Source organism: Gobius niger, assembly GCF_951799975.1.
Source record: "Gobius niger genome assembly, contig: SCAFFOLD_83, whole genome shotgun sequence".
Classification (NCBI taxonomy): Eukaryota; Metazoa; Chordata; class Actinopteri; order Gobiiformes; family Gobiidae; genus Gobius; species Gobius niger.
In genome coordinates, this window is record NW_027639327.1 from 67,501 (window position 1) to 90,000 (window position 22,500).

Genomic DNA, 22,500 nt, shown 5'->3' on the forward strand with positions numbered 1-22,500 from the left:
GGGACTAAAACACAGAGAAATAACGAGGTTTAAATGAGTCAAACCTTCTTTGTTCAGAATAAACGTCTCGAAATCACAGGAGTTTCTGCTTCAAAATGAATCCGATCTGAAACGAGTGCATTCAGATAAACTATCGTCACATTTGCAGATTTAAAGGTAAATAAACGGGTTCAAAGTGTGATTTAAAGACGAGACTCTGCAGGAAAAGACGCTTTAATTTAAACTTTCATCCGTTAAGGACGAAATAAACCCAGACCCAGAATAAACTCTAAGATCAGAGAGAAGACGCGGTTTGGAGGTTTAAAGTCTGCAATAATAATAATAATAACAATAACAATAATAATAATAATAATAATAATAATAATAATAAAATAATAATAAGATCATGTATAACCGTCTGAATCAGAATCAAACCTGTTTAAATGCACTTGTTGCTGGTCTTGTGTGTTAGAATCCTCCACAGAAATCACTTTTATTTCAAATTAAACCAGAGTTTCTGTTAAACATCTGCAAATGTAATAATATTTGTATCTTTTACATGAATCAAAAGGACTTGTTTCTGCTCAGTGTGATTCATATTTAAAGCAGAAACGCTCCTGTCTTTTAGTCACAGTTTGTTTTTTTCTAAAGTCCTGATTTTTATCCTGAAAGCAGAAAATCAGACTGTTCTTTTGTGACTTGATTGTGATTCTTCGTTTCATTTCTTTTCCTGTATCATCAGTATTATTTGACATCAGAGACTCTGTTTCCGTGTGAATCCTTGCGTCGCTTTGTCCTCGATGTCGCTGAGCTTTGATTTTCGCAGCCGTGATTCTCATGAAAACTTCAGATATTTCCAGTATTTCCTTTGTGCTGCTTTAAACTTTATCCCACTCTTCATATTTAACTGGTCCTTGTTTGGATTGAATGACATTTAAACCCGACTCTGCCCGTTATTTCTCCAGGTTTTTGTCACGTTTGTTATTTTAAATATAATAATAATAATAATAAAGTGAAACATTTCAGCAGGAGAGAGAGAGAGAGGAAAGTGTGACTGACCTGAGCGTCTGCAGCTGCTCCTCCTGAAGCTCAACTGAAGCTCCTGAGGCTGAAGCAGGCTCCGCCCTCTCCACAGCAGGCTCCGCCCTCTCTACAGCAGGCTCCGCCCTCTCCACAGCAGGCTCCGCCCTCTCTCTCCAGCATAACCGTTATTCACATTGACCATGGCTGAAGAGAAAGACGTGAATCCAGCACATTTACTGTAAATAAACGTCTTGTTCTTTGTTTAAGAGAAGAACATCGTGACTCACTCGTCGTCAGATCTGGTGAAGAAATAAAGATGTTCAGAACCTGCAGATGTTTGTTATTTAAACGCTCGTAGCTGGTCATCGATAAACTGAAATATAAAAAAGGCCTTTCCTTTCTCCTGGACTGAAGCTCCAGCTGGATTAGTCTGGACTGAACCTGATCCTCGGCGGCTCAGAGCGATAGGTCACGGATTTAACACATAAAGACCTGGGACAAACCTCACACCTGGACCTCACTCGTCACCTCAGGGACCTCAGAAAACTCACTATATTATAAAACTTATACAACTCACAATATTATAAAACTCACAAACTGATCAAACTGATGAAGCTGAACTTACTGTGTTGAAGAAAAGATGAAGAACAGGCAAAAACACGAAGTCTCCGTCTTCTATCAGATAAAGTCTGCAACATAAAACATATAAAACAGGACCCCAGGTGAACAAACCTGAAGCGAGTTTGGCTTTACCCAGATCTGAACATTTACTGAGAAAAACGGGGATGAAAAGTCGTGCTGTGAATCGATCATGTTTTTAATCACGGGTCATTTTTCTCTCATGATGATATGGATTTAGTTTAAAAGCAGGATGTTCAGCACGAGCTCCACAGTCCAGGAGGATCTGCAAACGCTCAGGTCCATAAGGCAGAGAATAATACATAATAAATAATAATGTAAGGTTTCAGATGATGTTCTCAGGTAAAGGAGGTGAGAGGTGGAAGAGGAACCCTCTGATCCAGGAGGAACGTGTGTGTTTCTGCTGAGGTTCCACAGGAGGCGTTTGGTGGTTTGAATAAAGCTTTATTAAAGTGTTTCAGCAGCAGATGACGGAGCAGAGTTTGGAGACGCCGGCCCTGAAACAAACACGTCTCAGTGAAAATATAAATAAAACTGTGATAAATCATGAAGTCAGAGAGAAACAGATACTGACCGAGCGTACGGGATGTAGGAGAGAGTGTACCTGCGGGTCACACACACTTTTAACATCACAGACATGTCAAAACAAAACAAAACAAAAAATACAGACGACAAAAGAAATACATATTATTTCCACATTTTTTTCCTCTATTTGTCTCAATTTTTCATCCTTAATTTTTCCTATTTTTTACCTAATTATTTACTAATATTTTTTGAATTTTTCTCTTTTTTCATAATTTTCCCTCAATTTCTTCACAATTTTCCCATTTTTTTAAACTAAAATTATCCACATTTTTTCCACAATATTTCACGTTTTTCATAAGTTTAACCTTACTTTGCTCCAGGGTTAATGTTGACAACATATTTTAATTTAGTTTTAGTCTTTTGACAAAAATGTAATTCGATTTTAGTCTAGTTTTAGTCGACTGAATTTCAGACTAATGTAGTGGACTTTGCATTGATAATATTGATTCTAATCATGTTTAATGTTGTTCCTCTGCTTCATGTTTCTGCTCCACATGAACAAAGCTCAGAGCTGATTCTTTAAACATGATCTGAGGCTCTTTCAGACGCTCAATACAAGTTTGGATGATTTTAGTCTCTCCTTTTCATTTTTATTTAGTCTGATTTTAGTCGACTCAAATATCTGGACATTTTAGTCACAGTTTTAGTCTCATGAGAAACTTTTCATTTAGTTTTAGTCACAAAAATATCACTTTGACTAAAATTAAGACTGAATATTTTAGTCGCTGAAATGAACACTGCTTTGCTCTATTATTTTCCTTTTTTAAAAACATCTTTTCCACTTTTTTTGTACATTTTTCCCATTTTCCCCATTTCTCGTGTTGAACTGAATCTTGTAAATGCAGATGTTCCAGAGGATCTTCACGTCTCACTCCTCCACACAGAACTACGAGCTCAAACAGGATCTGACTGCCTCTGCTGTGGCGCCCTCTGCTGGCGAGCTCCTGAACTGCGTATGAAACACCTGCTCCACTGCAGATGTTTTCTCTCCGTGAGTCAGAATCATAACATCTGATCTGCTCATGAAGGTGTAATAAAGTGTTTGTACCAGAGGAAGGCGAGGAACTGGATGACACAGAAAACCAGAGCCAGGATGCTGTTGTTCCACTGCAATAAGACCACACTTTAGTCTTAAATAACATGAATAATCAGATAAATCAATGATGAAGGACCTGGATGGCAGAGACCAGCGTCAGCACCAGGCAAATCTGAAAACACAAGTCATTTATTTACTTATTTCCTTCAGGGTCACTAAAGTTTATATCTTATGTGTGTCTTAATGAACAAAGTGAGACTAAAGTGATAAATATGTGTTACCAGCAGAAACACGGTGGCCACGGCGCGCTCTTTGGCAAACATCGTCATCAGCTGATTCTTTGGACCAATCAGGGCCGTGATGCTGCAAAACACCGACATGTATGAGAGTCACTGACATGTATGAGAGTCACTGAGTCATGTGTAAAGTCCAGTCGTTACAGAGATACTGACCGTTACAAGGCCGGTCGCGATAACAAATCTGAAGTTTCGATATATCGAGGCAGGAAAGTATCGCGATAAACGATATTACCGACTAGGGCTGAAACAACGATCGATTAATCGACAACAAATCGATTATTGAAATAGTTGTCAACTATTTTAGTAATCGATTAATCGTTTTCTAGTAAACACAGACTTAAAAAGAGCAAAAATTACATGAACATTTTTTATTTTTGATGAAAACCTACTTTGTTTTTCAAGTTGGGGTCTGCAGAGTTTTGTACATTGAAAATTTCATAGATATCTGTCTGTGTCACATCCAATTAATAAAGCAGAACTGGCACTACAAAAACACTTTACAACACAGTTTAAGTTTACTCCATCAACATGTCCTCAAGAGATGCCACTTTAGCTTTATGTGATTAAAAATAAATGAAAAAATACAATTTTCATACACCATTCACAGCCAAGCGATTCATCGATTAATCGTAAAAATAATAGGTAGATTAATCGATTACCAAAATAATCGTTAGTTGCAGCCCTATTACCGACTCCTCGATGTCGACTCTCAGGCGTGAACATGACAGTAAACCTTTGTAAACCTTTGTAAACCTTTGTTCTACAGGAGCATCATCACGTCTGCAGTGAACATGAACAGTGTCAGACCTGAATAAGCAGCAGACGTTCCCGGCCGTGTAGAGCAGAGCGAACGGGCCCAGGCCCAGGCCCGGGATGTAGAGGGTACAGGTGCCCTACAGGGACACAGTATTTACTCAGGACTCGGCTCTGGCACAAACACAAACAGGTTTTAGATCCACCTGAGGACAGAGATGATTCTCCTCTGAAAGGTCTGGTACACACTGAGCTACACTGCGTTACACTGCGTTACACTGCGTTACACTGCGTTACACTGAGTTACACTGAGTTACACTGAGCTACACTGAGCTACACTGAGCTACACTGAGTTACACTGAGCTACACTGAGCTACACTGAGTTACACTGAGTTACACTGAGTTACACTGAGTTACACTGAGTTACACTGCGTTACATTACACTGAGTTACACTGAGTTACACTGAGTTACACTGAGTTACACTGAGTTACACTGAGCTACACTGAGCTACACTGAGCTACACTGAGTTACACTGAGTTACACTGAGTTACACTGCGTTACATTACACTGAGCTACACTGAGCTACACTGAGTTACACTGAGTTACACTGAGTTACACTGAGTTACACTGAGTTACACTGCGTTACATTACACTGAGCTACACTGAGCTACACTGAGGTACACTGAGTTACACTGAGTTACACTGAGTTACACTGAGTTACACTGAGTTACACTGAGTTACACTGCGTTACATTACACTGAGCTACACTGAGCTACACTGAGGTACACTGAGTTACACTGAGTTACACTGAGTTACACTGAGTTACACTGAGTTACACTGAGTTACACTGAGTTACACTGAGTTACACTGAGTTACACTGAGTTACACTGAGCTACACTGAGCTACACTGAGCTACACTGAGCTACACTGAGTTACACTGAGCTACACTGCGTTACATTACACTGAGCTACACTGAGCTACACTGAGGTACACTGAGTTACACTGAGCTACACTGAGTTACACTGAGTTACACTGAGTTACACTGAGCTACACTGCGTTACATTACACTGAGCTACACTGAGCTACACTGAGTTACACTGAGTTACACTGAGTTACACTGAGTTACACTGAGCTACACTGCGTTACATTACACTGAGCTACACTGAGCTACACTGAGTTACACTGAGTTACACTGAGTTACACTGAGTTACACTGAGCTACACTGCGTTACATTACACTGAGCTACACTGAGTTACACTGAGTTACACTGAGTTACACTGAGTTACACTGAGTTACACTGAGCTACACTGCGTTACATTACACTGAGCTACACTGAGCTACACTGAGTTACACTGAGTTACACTGAGTTACACTGAGTTACACTGAGCTACACTGCGTTACATTACACTGAGCTACACTGAGCTACACTGAGTTACACTGAGTTACACTGAGTTACACTGAGTTACACTGAGCTACACTGCGTTACATTACACTGAGCTACACTGAGTTACACTGAGTTACACTGAGTTACACTGAGTTACACTGAGCTACACTGCGTTACATTACACTGAGCTACACTGAGCTACACTGAGTTACACTGAGTTACACTGAGCTACACTGAGCTACACTGAGTTACACTGAGTTACACTGAGTTACACTGAGCTACACTGCGTTACATTACACTGAGCTACACTGAGCTACACTGAGTTACACTGAGTTACACTGAGTTACACTGAGCTACACTGCGTTACATTACACTGAGCTACACTGTAACTCGGTGTAACTCGATGTAACTCAGTGTAACTCAGTGTAACTCAGTGTAACTCGGTGTAACTCGATGTAACTCAGTGTAACTCAGTGTAATGCCAGAGTGATTCTTCCCTGAGATAATCCTTCATGAGCGCCGCGTGTTTACTGATCACAGACTCGCTGCACATTCATATCACCGTGAGGTTCTTACGGTGACGGCGCAGCAGACGCCGAGGATGAAGGAAATGATGAAGGTCCTCATCCTCCACCCACACGTCCTCAGCGCCTCCGCCCTCTCCTGGAAACAAACATTCACCTGGTTTTAACTCGTCTGTGTTATTTTCTGAAAGGCCTGAGGAGAAACAGAGCGACCGGTTCTTCCACATTGAAATATATATTATGGACGTTTCATAAAAGGCACAGCTCGAATGGGCAGGATCACAGTTCAACATTTTAACACCGTAATGACCAAAATGTGAGGAAAACTCAACAAAAAAGCCTCAAAAAAGTCAAATTTGTAGGCCTTAGCTTTCAAATTTGGGTAAAAGCACAATGCACTCACGTAAGGCGGGGGGTAAGGGGTTAATATAGTATTTAGTTGAAAGTGGTAATAACCCTAATCACCATAGTTTGTGGTGAACGTTAACGGTGCCCCGCCCTAGTGGTGAAAGCCTGAACTGAGGTTAAAAACATTACAGATATTAACATTCTTTAAGGTCTTTATTCACGAAACTCAGACTGAAATATCATTAATATTCAAAATGGCGTTAATGTCAGAGCTGTTGCTGCTAAAACAGTTGAATTAAAACATGACAACGAGTTTATTGTCAACTTTAGACGCAGTTTTTCAGCTATTACAGAATATAAATATATGCATTTATGTGAAAACCTCACGTCTTTCTTCTCATCTTTCTTCTCGTCTTTCTCCTCGTCTTTTCCTTTCTCCTCGTCTTCTCCTTTCTCCTCGTCTTTCTTCTTTTTCACCACTTTCTTCTTCGGTTTATCCATTCTGCCCGAGACGCTGTTCTGCTCCTGGTTTAGTCCTTTTTTACTCTTTAGTTCCTCCTTCGGTCCTCACGCCCCGAGAGCTCCTGCAGAAGGAAAACCTGCACATACACACCTGCAGTACCGCGCCTCACCACCATGGGTTAGCCTATGGGGTTAGGGGGGGCGCTGTTTCACTGTTTACCAACGATGTTGCTTTTATTTACCTTTTACTCAACGGCTTCTTCCTGCACAAACTTATTTACTTAGTGACAGAGCAGAACATTTAAGACCCTTTCTCCCCCTGATCCGCCTTTGTGTTTGGATTTTAACATTTATAATCGCATAGTAAAAAAAACAGCAGCTTTTATAAACGTTTTAACTTTTATTTCATTCAACGCGTAGTGGTCAGTATTAAGAGGCAGAGGTGCGTTGCTCGCAGACACACAGGCAGAGGCGTGTCAGTATTAAGAGGCAGAGGTGCGTTGCTCGCAGGCACAGAGGCGTGTCAGTATTAAGAGGCAGAGGTGCGTTGCTCGCAGACACACAGGCAGGCGGCGGCGTTGTCCTGGGCGTCCCGCAGCAGAGCAGACGCCTCTCTCTCCGTCTGAAACACAGAGTCTGATTTACAAACTCTCGGAGTCGATGAAGCTCAGTTCTAGTTGTAGCTTTTTCAACATCTGTCGTCTAGAAAAGGAAAGCGCTCGTTCCCTCGTAAATGTGCAAACTCTGAAAGTCCTGAACCTTTTCCCTGAAGTCGTGATCGGTGACGTCTCGGAGGTTAATGAGGACGTTATAGTGAGCTCCGAACGCCGCCGCCTCCAGAGCCTTCGCCGCCACCTGCAGAAACAACGTTAAACCCGGAAACAACGTTAACCCAGAAACAACGTTAACCCAGACACAACGTTAACCCAGAAACAACGTTAACCCAGAAACAACGTTAGAAACAACATTAAACCCAGAAACAACGTTAACCCAGAAACAACGTTAGAAACAACGTTAAACCCAGAAACAACGTTAGAAACAACATTAAACCCAGAAACAACGTTAAACCCAGAAACAACGTTAGAAACAACGTTAAACCAGAAACAACGTTAAACCAGAAACAACGTTAAACCCAGAAACAACGTTAAACCAGAAACAACGTTAAACCAGAAACAACGTTAAACCCAGAAACAACGTTAACCCAGAAACAACGTTAGAAACAACGTTAACCCAGAAACAACGTTAAACCCAGAAACAACGTTAACCCAGAAACAACGTTAACCCAGAAACAACGTTAACCCAGAAACAACGTTAACCCAGAAACAATGTTAAACCAGAAACAACGTTAACCCAGAAACAAAGTTAAACCCAGAAACAACGTTAACCCAGAAACAACGTAAACCCAGAAACAACGTTAACCCAGAAACAACGTTAAACCCAGAAACAACGTTAGAAACAACGTTAACCCAGAAAAAACGTTAACCACGAAACAACGTTAAACCCAGAAACAACGTTAACCCAGAAACAACGTTAAACCCAGAAACAACGTTAACCCAGAAACAACGTTAACCCAGAAACAACGTTAAACCCAGAAACAACGTTAGAAACAACGTTAACCCAGAAACAACGTTAAACCCAGAAACAACGTTAACCCAGAAACAACGTTAAACCCAGAAACAACGTTAGAAACAACGTTAACCCAGAAAAAACGTTAACCACGAAACAACGTTAAACCCAGAAACAACGTTAAACCCAGAAACAACGTTAAACCCAGAAACAACGTTAACCCAGAAACAACGTTAAACCCAGAAACAACGTTAAACCCAGAAACAACGTTAACCCAGAAACAACGTTAACCCAGAAACAACGTTAAACCCAGAAACAACGTTAACCCAGACACAACGTTAAACCCAGACACAACGTTAACCCAGAAACAACGTTAACCCAGAAACAACGTTAACCCAGAAACAACGTAAACCCAGAAACAACGTTAAACCCAGACACAACGTTAACCCAGAAACAACGTTAACCCAGAAACAACGTTAACCCAGAAACAACGTAAACCCAGAAACAACGTTAAACCCAGAAACAACGTTAACCCAGAAACAACGTTAAACCCAGAAACAACGTTAACCCAGAAACAACGTTAAACCCAGACACAACGTTAACCCAGAAACAACGTTAACCCAGAAACAACGTTAACCCAGAAACAACGTAAACCCAGAAACGAGGTCGCTGCAGAAACATCACGTGACTCTGACCTGAGCGTCTGATTGGCAGGCTGCGTTCCCCGTCTCACTCAGCTCCTTCAGCGGCGTCCACAGCTCAGAGACTCTACGAGCGAGAGACAGAGGCACCAACACCGCCCTCTGCAGGCCGCTCTGGAGAGCACCGTCCCTCCTAAAGACCAAAGAACACATTATAGAGAGAGAGGAGCGCCCTCTGCAGGCCGCTCTGGAGAGCACCGTCCCTCCTAAAGACCAAAGAACACATTATAGAGAGAGAGGAGCGCCCTCTGCAGGCCGCTCTGGAGAGCACCGTCCCTCCTAAAGACCAAAGAACACATTATAGAGAGAGAGGAGCGCCCTCTGCAGGCCGCTCTGGAGAGCACCGTCCCTCCTAAAGACCAAAGAACACATTATAGAGAGAGGAGCGCCCTCTGCAGGCAGCTCTGGAGAGCACCGTCCCTCCTAAAGACCAAAGAACACATTATAGAGAGAGAGGAGCGCCCTCTGCAGGCCGCTCTGGAGAGCACCGTCCCTCCTAAAGACCAAAGAACACATTACAGAGAGAGAGGAGCGCCCTCTGCAGGCCACTCTGGAGAGCACCGTCCCTCCTAAAGACCAAAGAACACATTATAGAGAGAGGAGCGCCCTCTGCAGGCCGCTCTGGAGAGCACCGTCCCTCCTAAAGACCAAAGAACACATTATAGAGAGAGGAGCGCCCTCTGCAGGCCGCTCTGGAGAGCACCGTCCCTCCTAAAGACCAAAGAACACATTATAGAGAGAGGAGCGCCCTCTGCAGGCCGCTCTGGAGAGCACCGTCCCTCCTAAAGACCAAAGAACACATTATAGAGAGAGAGGAGCGCCCTCTGCAGGCCACTCTGGAGAGCACCGTCCCTCCTAAAGACCAAAGAACACATTATAGAGAGAGGAGCGCCCTCTGCAGGCCACTCTGGAGAGCACCGTCCCTCCTAAAGACCAAAGAACACATTACAGAGAGAGGAGCGCCCTCTGCAGGCCGCTCTGGAGAGCACCGTCCCTCCTAAAGACCAAAGAACACATTATAGAGAGAGGAGCGCCCTCTGCAGGCCGCTCTGGAGAGCACCGTCCCTCCTAAAGACCAAAGAACACATTATAGAGAGAGAGGAGCGCCCTCTGCAGGCCACTCTGGAGAGCACCGTCCCTCCTAAAGACCAAAGAACACATTATAGAGAGAGGAGCGCCCTCTGCAGGCCACTCTGGAGAGCACCGTCCCTCCTAAAGACCAAAGAACACATTATAGAGAGAGGAGCGCCCTCTGCAGGCCGCTCTGGAGAGCACCGTCCCTCCTAAAGACCAAAGAACACATTACAGAGAGAGAGGAGCGCCCTCTGCAGGCCGCTCTGGAGAGCACCGTCCCTCCTGAAGACCAAAGAACACATTATAGAGAGAGGAGCGCCCTCTGCAGGCCGCTCTGGAGAGCACCGTCCCTCCTAAAGACCAAAGAACACATTATAGAGAGAGGAGCGCCCTCTGCAGGCCACTCTGGAGAGCACCGTCCCTCCTGAAGACCAAAGAACACATTATAGAGAGAGGAGCGCCCTCTGCAGGCCGCTCTGGAGAGCACCGTCCCTCCTAAAGACCAAAGAACACATTATAGAGAGAGGAGCGCCCTCTGCAGGCCGCTCTGGAGAGCACCGTCCCTCCTAAAGACCAAAGAACACATTATAGAGAGAGGAGCGCCCTCTGCAGGCCGCTCTGGAGAGCACCGTCCCTCCTAAAGACCAAAGAACACATTATAGAGAGAGGAGCGCCCTCTGCAGGCCGCTCTGGAGAGCACCGTCCCTCCTAAAGACCAAAGAACACATTATAGAGAGAGGAGCGCCCTCTGCAGGCCGCTCTGGAGAGCACCGTCCCTCCTAAAGACCAAAGAACACATTATAGAGAGAGAGGAGCGCCCTCTGCAGGCCGCTCTGGAGAGCACCGTCCCTCCTAAAGACCAAAGAACACATTATAGAGAGAGGAGCGCCCTCTGCAGGCCGCTCTGGAGAGCACCGTCCCTCCTAAAGACCAAAGAACACATTATAGAGAGAGGAGCGCCCTCTGCAGGCCGCTCTGGAGAGCACCGTCCCTCCTAAAGACCAAAGAACACATTATAGAGAGAGGAGCGCCCTCTGCAGGCCGCTCTGGAGAGCACCGTCCCTCCTAAAGACCAAAGAACACATTATAGAGAGAGGAGCGCCCTCTGCAGGCCGCTCTGGAGAGCACCGTCCCTCCTAAAGACCAAAGAACACATTATAGAGAGAGGAGCGCCCTCTGCAGGCCGCTCTGGAGAGCACCGTCCCTCCTAAAGACCAAAGAACACATTATAGAGAGAGGAGCGCCCTCTGCAGGCCGCTCTGGAGAGCACCGTCCCTCCTAAAGACCAAAGAACACATTATAGAGAGAGGAGCGCCCTCTGCAGGCCGCTCTGGAGAGCACCGTCCCTCCTAAAGACCAAAGAACACATTATAGAGAGAGGAGCGCCCTCTGCAGGCCGCTCTGGAGAGCACCGTCCCTCCTAAAGACCAAAGAACACATTATAGAGAGAGGAGCGCCCTCTGCAGGCCGCTCTGGAGAGCACCGTCCCTCCTAAAGACCAAAGAACACATTATAGAGAGAGGAGCGCCCTCTGCAGGCAGCTCTGGAGAGCACCGTCCCGCCTAAAGACCAAAGAACACATTACAGAGAGAGAGGAGCGCCCTCTGCAGGCCGCTCTGGAGAGCACCGTCCCTCCTAAAGACCAAAGAACACATTACAGAGAGAGAGGAGCGCCCTCTGCAGGCCACTCTGGAGAGCACCGTCCCTCCTAAAGACCAAAGAACACATTATAGAGAGAGGAGCGCCCTCTGCAGGCCACTCTGGAGAGCACCGTCCCTCCTAAAGACCAAAGAACACATTATAGAGAGAGGAGCGCCCTCTGCAGGCCGCTCTGGAGAGCACCGTCCCTCCTAAAGACCAAAGAACACATTACAGAGAGAGGAGCGCCCTCTGCAGGCCGCTCTGGAGAGCACCGTCCCTCCTAAAGACCAAAGAACACATTATAGAGAGAGAGGAGCGCCCTCTGCAGGCCACTCTGGAGAGCACCGTCCCTCCTAAAGACCAAAGAACACATTATAGAGAGAGAGGAGCGCCCTCTGCAGGCCGCTCTGGAGAGCACCGTCCCTCCTAAAGACCAAAGAACACATTATAGAGAGAGGAGCGCCCTCTGCAGGCCGCTCTGGAGAGCACCGTCCCTCCTAAAGACCAAAGAACACATTATAGAGAGAGGAGCGCCCTCTGCAGGCCGCTCTGGAGAGCACCGTCCCTCCTAAAGACCAAAGAACACATTATAGAGAGAGAGGAGCGCCCTCTGCAGGCCACTCTGGAGAGCACCGTCCCTCCTAAAGACCAAAGAACACATTATAGAGAGAGGAGCGCCCTCTGCAGGCCACTCTGGAGAGCACCGTCCCTCCTAAAGACCAAAGAACACATTATAGAGAGAGGAGCGCCCTCTGCAGGCCGCTCTGGAGAGCACCGTCCCTCCTGAAGACCAAAGAACACATTATAGAGAGAGGAGCGCCCTCTGCAGGCCGCTCTGGAGAGCACCGTCCCTCCTAAAGACCAAAGAACACATTATAGAGAGAGGAGCGCCCTCTGCAGGCCGCTCTGGAGAGCACCGTCCCTCCTAAAGACCAAAGAACACATTATAGAGAGAGGAGCGCCCTCTGCAGGCCGCTCTGGAGAGCACCGTCCCTCCTAAAGACCAAAGAACACATTATAGAGAGAGGAGCGCCCTCTGCAGGCCGCTCTGGAGAGCACCGTCCCTCCTAAAGACCAAAGAACACATTATAGAGAGAGAGGAGCGCCCTCTGCAGGCCGCTCTGGAGAGCACCGTCCCTCCTAAAGACCAAAGAACACATTATAGAGAGAGGAGCGCCCTCTGCAGGCCGCTCTGGAGAGCACCGTCCCTCCTAAAGACCAAAGAACACATTATAGAGAGAGAGGAGCGCCCTCTGCAGGCCGCTCTGGAGAGCACCGTCCCTCCTAAAGACCAAAGAACACATTATAGAGAGAGAGGAGCGCCCTCTGCAGGCCGCTCTGGAGAGCACCGTCCCTCCTAAAGACCAAAGAACACATTATAGAGAGAGGAGCGCCCTCTGCAGGCCACTCTGGAGAGCACCGTCCCTCCTAAAGACCAAAGAACACATTATAGAGAGAGGAGCGCCCTCTGCAGGCCGCTCTGGAGAGCACCGTCCCTCCTAAAGACCAAAGAACACATTATAGAGAGAGAGGAGCGCCCTCTGCAGGCCACTCTGGAGAGCACCGTCCCTCCTAAAGACCAAAGAACACATTATAGAGAGAGGAGCGCCCTCTGCAGGCCGCTCTGGAGAGCACCGTCCCTCCTAAAGACCAAAGAACACATTATAGAGAGAGGAGCGCCCTCTGCAGGCCACTCTGGAGAGCACCGTCCCTCCTAAAGACCAAAGAACACATTACAGAGAGAGGAGCGCCCTCTGCAGGCCGCTCTGGAGAGCACCGTCCCTCCTAAAGACCAAAGAACACATTATAGAGAGAGGAGCGCCCTCTGCAGGCCGCTCTGGAGAGCACCGTCCCTCCTAAAGACCAAAGAACACATTATAGAGAGAGGAGCGCCCTCTGCAGGCCACTCTGGAGAGCACCGTCCCTCCTAAAGACCAAAGAACACATTATAGAGAGAGGAGCGCCCTCTGCAGGCCACTCTGGAGAGCACCGTCCCTCCTAAAGACCAAAGAACACATTATAGAGAGAGAGGAGCGCCCTCTGCAGGCCACTCTGGAGAGCACCGTCCCTCCTAAAGACCAAAGAACACATTATAGAGAGAGGAGCGCCCTCTGCAGGCCGCTCTGGAGAGCACCGTCCCTCCTAAAGACCAAAGAACACATTATAGAGAGAGAGGAGCGCCCTCTGCAGGCCGCTCTGGAGAGCACCGTCCCTCCTAAAGACCAAAGAACACATTATAGAGAGAGGAGCGCCCTCTGCAGGCCACTCTGGAGAGCACCGTCCCTCCTAAAGACCAAAGAACACATTATAGAGAGAGGAGCGCCCTCTGCAGGCCGCTCTGGAGAGCACCGTCCCTCCTAAAGACCAAAGAACACATTATAGAGAGAGAGGAGCGCCCTCTGCAGGCCGCTCTGGAGAGCACCGTCCCTCCTAAAGACCAAAGAACACATTATAGAGAGAGAGGAGCGCCCTCTGCAGGCCGCTCTGGAGAGCACCGTCCCTCCTAAAGACCAAAGAACACATTATAGAGAGAGGAGCGCCCTCTGCAGGCCACTCTGGAGAGCACCGTCCCTCCTAAAGACCAAAGAACACATTATAGAGAGAGAGGAGCGCCCTCTGCAGGCCACTCTGGAGAGCACCGTCCCTCCTAAAGACCAAAGAACACATTATAGAGAGAGGAGCGCCCTCTGCAGGCCGCTCTGGAGAGCACCGTCCCTCCTAAAGACCAAAGAACACATTATAGAGAGAGGAGCGCCCTCTGCAGGCCACTCTGGAGAGCACCGTCCCTCCTAAAGACCAAAGAACACATTATAGAGAGAGGAGCGCCCTCTGCAGGCCGCTCTGGAGAGCACCGTCCCTCCTAAAGACCAAAGAACACATTATAGAGAGAGAGGAGCGCCCTCTGCAGGCCACTCTGGAGAGCACCGTCCCTCCTAAAGACCAAAGAACACATTATAGAGAGAGAGGAGCGCCCTCTGCAGGCCACTCTGGAGAGCACCGTCCCTCCTAAAGACCAAAGAACACATTATAGAGAGAGAGGAGCGCCCTCTGCAGGCCACTCTGGAGAGCACCGTCCCTCCTAAAGACCAAAGAACACATTATAGAGAGAGGAGCGCCCTCTGCAGGCCGCTCTGGAGAGCACCGTCCCTCCTAAAGACCAAAGAACACATTACAGAGAGAGGAGCGCCCTCTGCAGGCCACTCTGGAGAGCACCGTCCCTCCTAAAGACCAAAGAACACATTATAGAGAGAGGAGCGCCCTCTGCAGGCCGCTCTGGAGAGCACCGTCCCTCCTAAAGACCAAAGAACACATTATAGAGAGAGAGGAGCGCCCTCTGCAGGCCGCTCTGGAGAGCACCGTCCCTCCTAAAGACCAAAGAACACATTATAGAGAGAGGAGCGCCCTCTGCAGGCCGCTCTGGAGAGCACCGTCCCTCCTAAAGACCAAAGAACACATTATAGAGAGAGAGGAGCGCCCTCTGCAGGCCGCTCTGGAGAGCACCGTCCCTCCTAAAGACCAAAGAACACATTATAGAGAGAGGAGCGCCCTCTGCAGGCCGCTCTGGAGAGCACCGTCCCTCCTAAAGACCAAAGAACACATTACAGAGAGAGAGGAGCGCCCTCTGCAGGCCGCTCTGGAGAGCACCGTCCCTCCTAAAGACCAAAGAACACATTATAGAGAGAGAGGAGCGCCCTCTGCAGGCCGCTCTGGAGAGCACCGTCCCTCCTAAAGACCAAAGAACACATTATAGAGAGAGGAGCGCCCTCTGCAGGCCGCTCTGGAGAGCACCGTCCCTCCTAAAGACCAAAGAACACATTATAGAGAGAGGAGCGCCCTCTGCAGGCCGCTCTGGAGAGCACCGTCCCTCCTAAAGACCAAAGAACACATTATAGAGAGAGAGGAGCGCCCTCTGCAGGCCGCTCTGGAGAGCACCGTCCCTCCTAAAGACCAAAGAACACATTATAGAGAGAGAGGAGCGCCCTCTGCAGGCCGCTCTGGAGAGCACCGTCCCTCCTAAAGACCAAAGAACACATTATAGAGAGAGGAGCGCCCTCTGCAGGCCGCTCTGGAGAGCACCGTCCCTCCTAAAGACCAAAGAACACATTATAGAGAGAGAGGAGCGCCCTCTGCAGGCCGCTCTGGAGAGCACCGTCCCTCCTAAAGACCAAAGAACACATTATAGAGAGAGGAGCGCCCTCTGCAGGCCACTCTGGAGAGCACCGTCCCTCCTAAAGACCAAAGAACACATTATAGAGAGAGGAGCGCCCTCTGCAGGCCACTCTGGAGAGCACCGTCCCTCCTAAAGACCAAAGAACACATTATAGAGAGAGGAGCGCCCTCTGCAGGCCGCTCTGGAGAGCACCGTCCCTCCTAAAGACCAAAGAACACATTATAGAGAGAGGAGCGCCCTCTGCAGGCCACTCTGGAGAGCACCGTCCCTCCTAAAGACCAAAGAACACATTATAGAGAGAGGAGCGCCCTCTGCAGGCCACTCTGGAGAGCACCGTCCCTCCTAAAGACCAAAGAACACATTATAGAGAGAGGAGCGCCCTCTGCAGGCCACTCTGGAGAGCACCGTCCCTCCTAAAGACCAAAGAACACATTATAGAGAGAGGAGCGCCCTCTGCAGGCCACTCTGGAGAGCACCGTCCCTCCTAAAGACCAAAGAACACATTATAGAGAGAGGAGCGCCCTCTGCAGGCCACTCTGGAGAGCACCGTCCCTCCTAAAGACCAAAGAACACATTATAGAGAGAGGAGCGCCCTCTGCAGGCCGCTCTGGAGAGCACCGTCCCTCCTAAAGACCAAAGAACACATTATAGAGAGAGGAGCGCCCTCTGCAGGCCGCTCTGGAGAGCACCGTCCCTCCTAAAGACCAAAGAACACATTATAGAGAGAGGAGCGCCCTCTGCAGGCCGCTCTGGAGAGCACCGTCCCTCCTAAAGACCAAAGAACACATTATAGAGAGAGGAGCGCCCTCTGCAGGCCACTCTGGAGAGCACCGTCCCTCCTAAAGACCAAAGAACACATTATAGAGAGAGGAGCGCCCTCTGCAGGCAGCTCTGGAGAGCACCGTCCCTCCTAAAGACCAAAGAACACATTATAGAGAGAGGAGCGCCCTCTGCAGGCCGCTCTGGAGAGCACCGTCCCTCCTAAAGACCAAAGAACACATTATAGAGAGAGAGGAGCGCCCTCTGCAGGCAGCTCTGGAGAGCACCGTCCCTCCTAAAGACCAAAGAACACATTATAGAGAGAGAGGAGCGCCCTCTGCAGGCCGCTCTGGAGAGCACCGTCCCTCCTAAAGACCAAAGAACACATTATAGAGAGAGGAGCGCCCTCTGCAGGCAGCTCTGGAGAGCACCGTCCCTCCTAAAGACCAAAGAACACATTATAGAGAGAGAGGAGCGCCCTCTGCAGGCCGCTCTGGAGAGCACCGTCCCTCCTAAAGACCAAAGAACACATTACAGAGAGAGGAGCGCCCTCTGCAGGCCGCTCTGGAGAGCACCGTCCCTCCTAAAGACCAAAGAACACATTATAGAGAGAGGAGCGCCCTCTGCAGGCCGCTCTGGAGAGCACCGTCCCTCCTAAAGACCAAAGAACACATTATAGAGAGAGAGGAGCGCCCTCTGCAGGCCACTCTGGAGAGCACCGTCCCTCCTAAAGACCAAAGAACACATTATAGAGAGAGAGGAGCGCCCTCTGCAGGCCGCTCTGGAGAGCACTGTCCCTCCTAAAGACCAAAGAACACATTATAGAGAGAGGAGCGCCCTCTGCAGGCAGCTCTGGAGAGCACCGTCCCTCCTAAAGACCAAAGAACACATTATAGAGAGAGGAGCGCCCTCTGCAGGCCACTCTGGAGAGCACCGTCCCTCCTAAAGACCAAAGAACCCATTATAGAGAGAGAGGAGCGCCCTCTGCAGGCCGCTCTGGAGAGCACCGTCCCTCCTAAAGACCAAAGAACACATTATAGAGAGAGAGGAGCGCCCTCTGCAGGCCACTCTGGAGAGCACCGTCCCTCCTAAAGACCAAAGAACACATTATAGAGAGAGAGGAGCGCCCTCTGCAGGCCGCTCTGGAGAGCACACGTCAGTAGAAGAAGAAGAATCAGTCAGATAATGATCAGGGAAACATTTGGATTTTGGTTTATGGACACTTCTTTCACAAACTGTTTCCCTCCTGATTGTTTTGGGCTCACTAACCCCGCCTCCTGTGGCCCCGCCCCTGTGGCCCCACCCCCCCTGTGGCCCCGCCTCCTGTGGCCCTGCCCCTGTGGCCCCACCCCCCCTGTGGCCCCGCCCCTGTGGCCTCACCTGGTCCTCTCCTCCGCCGTGCTCTTGGGCATCTTCAGAGCCGCCTGAACAGAAGCACAGTTTCAGAGCACGTACTGAGAGCAGAGTATTGCACTTACAGTAGTAGTAGTAGTACAAGTATTACAGTAGTAGTAGTTAGCACTGACCATGTACTCGTTGAAGGCGTCGGCGTCCTCGTCGATCATGGCGGTGAAGAGGCTCATGCTGCGGTGAAACGGAGGAATGAGGCGCCGCATCACAGAGTCCAAGCCCTCGAACTGACGCTTCCCAAAGGTCATCTGACCCACCATACAGCCCAACGCCGCCCCCTACAGGCGAGAGGAGAGCATTACAACCCCCATACAGCCCAACGCCGCCCCCTACAGGAGAGAGGAGAGCATTACAACCACCATACAGCCCAACACCGCTCCCTACAGGAGAGAGGAGAGCATTACAACCCTTATACAGCCCAACACCGCCCCCTACAGGAGACAGGAGAGCATTACAACCCTTATACAGCCCAACACCGCCCCCTACAGGAGAGAGGAGAGCATTACAACCCCCATACAGCCCAACGCCGCCCCCTACAGGAGACAGGAGAGCATTACAACCCTTATACAGCCCAACACCGCCCCCTACAGGAGAGAGGAGAGCATTACAACCCCCATACAGCCCAACGCCGCCCCCTACAGGAGAGAGGAGAGCATTACAACCACCATACAGCCCAACGCCGCCCCCTACAGGAGAGAGGAGAGCATTACAACCACCATACAGCCCAACGCCGCCCCCTACAGGAGAGAGGAGAGCATTACAACCACCATACAGCCCAACGCCGCCCCCTACAGGAGAGAGGAGAGCATTACAACCACCATACAGCCCCCTACAGGAGAGAGGAGAGCATTACAACCACCATACAGCCCCCTACAGGAGAGAGGAGAGCATTACAACCACCATACAGCCCAACGCCGCCCCCTACAGGAGAGAGGAGAGCATTACAACCCCCATACAGCCCAACACCGCCCCCTACAGGAGAGAGGAGAGCATTACAACCACCATACAGCCCAACACCGCCCCTACAGGAGAGAGGAGAGCATTACAACCACCATACAGCCCAACGCCGCCCCCTACAGGAGAGAGGAGAGCATTACAACCACCATACAGCCCAACACCGCCCCCTACAGGAGAGAGGAGAGCATTACAACCACCATACAGCCCAACGCCGCCCCTACAGGAGAGAGGAGAGCATTACAACCACCATACAGCCCAACACCCTACAGGAGAGAGGAGAGCATTACAACCACCATACAGCCCAACACCGCCCCCTACAGGAGAGAGGAGAGCATTACAACCACCATACAGCCCAACGCCGCCCCCTACAGGAGAGAGGAGAGCATTACAACCACCATACAGCCCAACACCGCCCCCTACAGGAGAGAGGAGAGCATTACAACCACCATACAGCCCAACACCGCCCCCTACAGGACACAGGAGAGCATTACAACCACCATACAGCCCAACGCCGCCCCCTACAGGAGAGAGGAGAGCATTACAACCACCATACAGCCCAACGCCGCCCCCTACAGGAGAGAGGAGAGCATTACAACCACCATACAGCCCAACGCCCTACAGGAGAGAGGAGAGCATTACAACCACCATACAGCCCAACGCCGCCCCCTACAGGAGAGAGGAGAGCATTACAACCACCATACAGCCCAACGCCGCCCCCTACAGGAGAGAGGAGAGCATTACAACCACCATACAGCCCAACGCCGCCCCCTACAGGAGAGAGGAGAGCATTACAACCACCATACAGCCCAACACCGCCCCCTACAGGAGAGAGGAGAGCATTACAACCACCATACAGCCCAACGCCGCCCCCTACAGGAGAGAGGAGAGCATTACAACCTCCATACAGCCCAACACCGCCCCCTACAGGAGAGAGGAGAGCATTACAACCACCATACAGCCCAACGCCTCCCCCTACAGGAGAGAGGAGAGCATTACAACCACCATACAGCCCAACACCCTACAGGAGAGAGGAGAACATTACAACCACCATACAGCCCCCTACAGGAGAGAGGAGAGCATTACAACCACCACACAGCCCAACCCCTCCCCCTACAGGAGAGAGGAGAGCATTACAACCACCATACAGCCCAACACCGCCCCCTACAGGAGAGAGGAGAGCATTACAACCACCATACAGCCCAACACCGCCCCCTACAGGAGAGAGGAGAGCATTACAACCTCCATACAGCCCAACGCCTCCCCCTACAGGAGAGAGGAGAGCATTACAACCACCATACAGCCCAACGCCGCCCCCTACAGGAGAGAGGAGAGCATTACAACCACCATACAGCCCAACGCCGCCCCCTACAGGAGAGAGGAGAGCATTACAACCACCATACAGCCCAACGCCGCCCCCTACAGGAGAGAGGAGAGCATTACAACCACCATACAGCCCAACGCCGCCCCCTACAGGAGAGAGGAGAGCATTACAACCACCATACAGCCCAACGCCGCCCCCTACAGGAGACAGGAGAGCATTACAACCCTTATACAGCCCAACACCGCCCCTACAGGAGAGAGGAGAGCATTACAACCACCATACAGCCCAACGCCGCCCCCTACAGGAGAGAGGAGAGCATTACAACCCCCATACAGCCCAACACCGCCCCCTACAGGAGAGAGGAGAGCATTACAACCACCATACAGCCCAACACCGCCCCCTACAGGAGAGAGGAGAGCATTACAACCACCATACAGCCCAACACCGCCCCCTACAGGAGAGAGGAGAGCATTACAACCACCATACAGCCCAACACCCTACAGGAGAGAGGAGAGCATTACAACCACCATACAGCCCAACACCCTACAGGAGAGAGGACAGCATTACAACCCCCATACAGCCCAACACCGCCCCCTACAGGAGAGAGGAGAGCATTACAACCACCATACAGCCCAACACCCTACAGGAGACAGGAGAGCATTACAACCTCCACACCGCCCCCTACAGGAGAGAGGAGAGCATTACAACCCCCATACAGCCCAACGCCGCCCCCTACAGGAGAGAGGAGAGCATTACAACCACCATACAGCCCAACACCGCCCCCTACAGGAGAGAGGAGAGCATTACAACCACCATACAGCCCAACACCGCCCCCTACAGGAGAGAGGAGAGCATTACAACCACCATACAGCCCAACGCCGCCCCCTACAGGAGAGAGGAGAGCATTACAACCACCATACAGCCCAACGCCGCCCCCTACAGGAGACAGGAGAGCATTACAACCACCATACAGCCCAACACCCTACAGGAGAGAGGAGAACATTACAACCACCATACAGCCCAACACCGCCCCCTACAGGAGAGAGGAGAGCATTACAACAACCATACAGCCCAACACCGCCCCCTACAGGAGAGAGGAGAGCATTACAACCACCATACAGCCCAACACCCTACAGGAGAGAGGAGAACATTACAACCACCATACAGCCCAACACCGCCCCCTACAGGAGAGAGGAGAACATTACAACCACCATACAGCCCAACACCGCCCCCTACAGGAGAGAGGAGAGCATTACAACCACCATACAGCCCAACGCCGCCCCCTACAGGAGAGAGGAGAGCATTACAACCACCATACAGCCCAACACCGCCCCCTACAGGAGAGAGGAGAGCATTACAACCACCATACAGCCCCAACACCGCCCCCTACAGGAGAGAGGAGAGCATTACAACCACCATACAGCCCAACGCCGCCCCCTACAGGAGAGAGGAGAGCATTACAACCTCCATACAGCCCAACACCCTACAGGAGACAGGAGAGCATTACAACCACCATACAGCCCAACACCGCCCCCTACAGGAGAGAGGAGAGCATTACAACCACCATACAGCCCAACACCCTACAGGAGAGAGGAGAGCATTACAACAACACTGACCAAAGCGGCGATGGCGGCCGACACCGATCCTCCACCGGGGGCAGCAGAGCGCGCTCCCACCTTCTGCACGAACTCCCGCAGAGGAAGAGAGGACAGCCCCGCGGCATCATGGGAGCTCACCATGTACCTGGACAGCAGAGGGAGAGAGAGAGCTGAAAACACTCCTTCAAATATCAGAATCACAGAATCACAGAAGTGTAAAGTTCTCACTCGATGATCCGCTGTTTGGGGTCGAAGGGTCCGAGAGAGTC

General features: G+C 50.0%; 3 protein-coding genes across 3 annotated transcripts in view; all 3 read right to left on the minus strand.

Moving 5' to 3' along the window:
• The window catches only part of LOC306982581 (T-box transcription factor TBX19-like), a 20,219-nt gene extending 19,168 nt beyond the window's left edge, over window positions 1–1,051 (minus strand). The window contains exon 1 of the mRNA XM_079583046.1: window positions 1,039–1,051. The gene's annotated coding sequence lies outside the window, so the exon portion shown is untranslated. The remainder of the gene's footprint in view (window positions 1–1,038) is intronic.
• Window positions 1,052–3,246: 2,195 nt separating this feature from the next.
• LOC306982582 (vesicle transport protein SFT2B-like) lies at window positions 3,247–7,072 on the minus strand (the record flags this gene model as incomplete). The annotated part of the gene is made up of 6 exons (XM_079583047.1): window positions 3,247–3,333; window positions 3,399–3,434; window positions 3,544–3,625; window positions 4,369–4,454; window positions 6,276–6,362; window positions 6,959–7,072. The coding sequence occupies 6 exons, from the start codon at window positions 7,070–7,072 to the stop codon at window positions 3,247–3,249; spliced, it is 492 nt and encodes a 163-aa protein (XP_079439173.1).
• A 389-nt stretch (window positions 7,073–7,461) lies between these two features.
• ftcd (formimidoyltransferase cyclodeaminase) overlaps window positions 7,462–22,500 on the minus strand; it is a 27,080-nt gene continuing 12,041 nt past the window's right edge. Inside the window, exons 8-14 of the mRNA XM_079583045.1 lie at window positions 22,460–22,500; window positions 22,250–22,376; window positions 18,472–18,633; window positions 18,326–18,369; window positions 9,295–9,433; window positions 7,793–7,888; window positions 7,462–7,655 (exon numbers count right to left, since the gene is read on the minus strand). The exon at window positions 22,460–22,500 is cut by the window's right edge and continues 21 nt beyond it. Of these exons, the coding sequence (XP_079439171.1) occupies window positions 7,563–7,655; window positions 7,793–7,888; window positions 9,295–9,433; window positions 18,326–18,369; window positions 18,472–18,633; window positions 22,250–22,376; window positions 22,460–22,500 (702 nt within the window). The 3' untranslated portion in view covers window positions 7,462–7,562. The remainder of the gene's footprint in view (window positions 7,656–7,792; window positions 7,889–9,294; window positions 9,434–18,325; window positions 18,370–18,471; window positions 18,634–22,249; window positions 22,377–22,459) is intronic.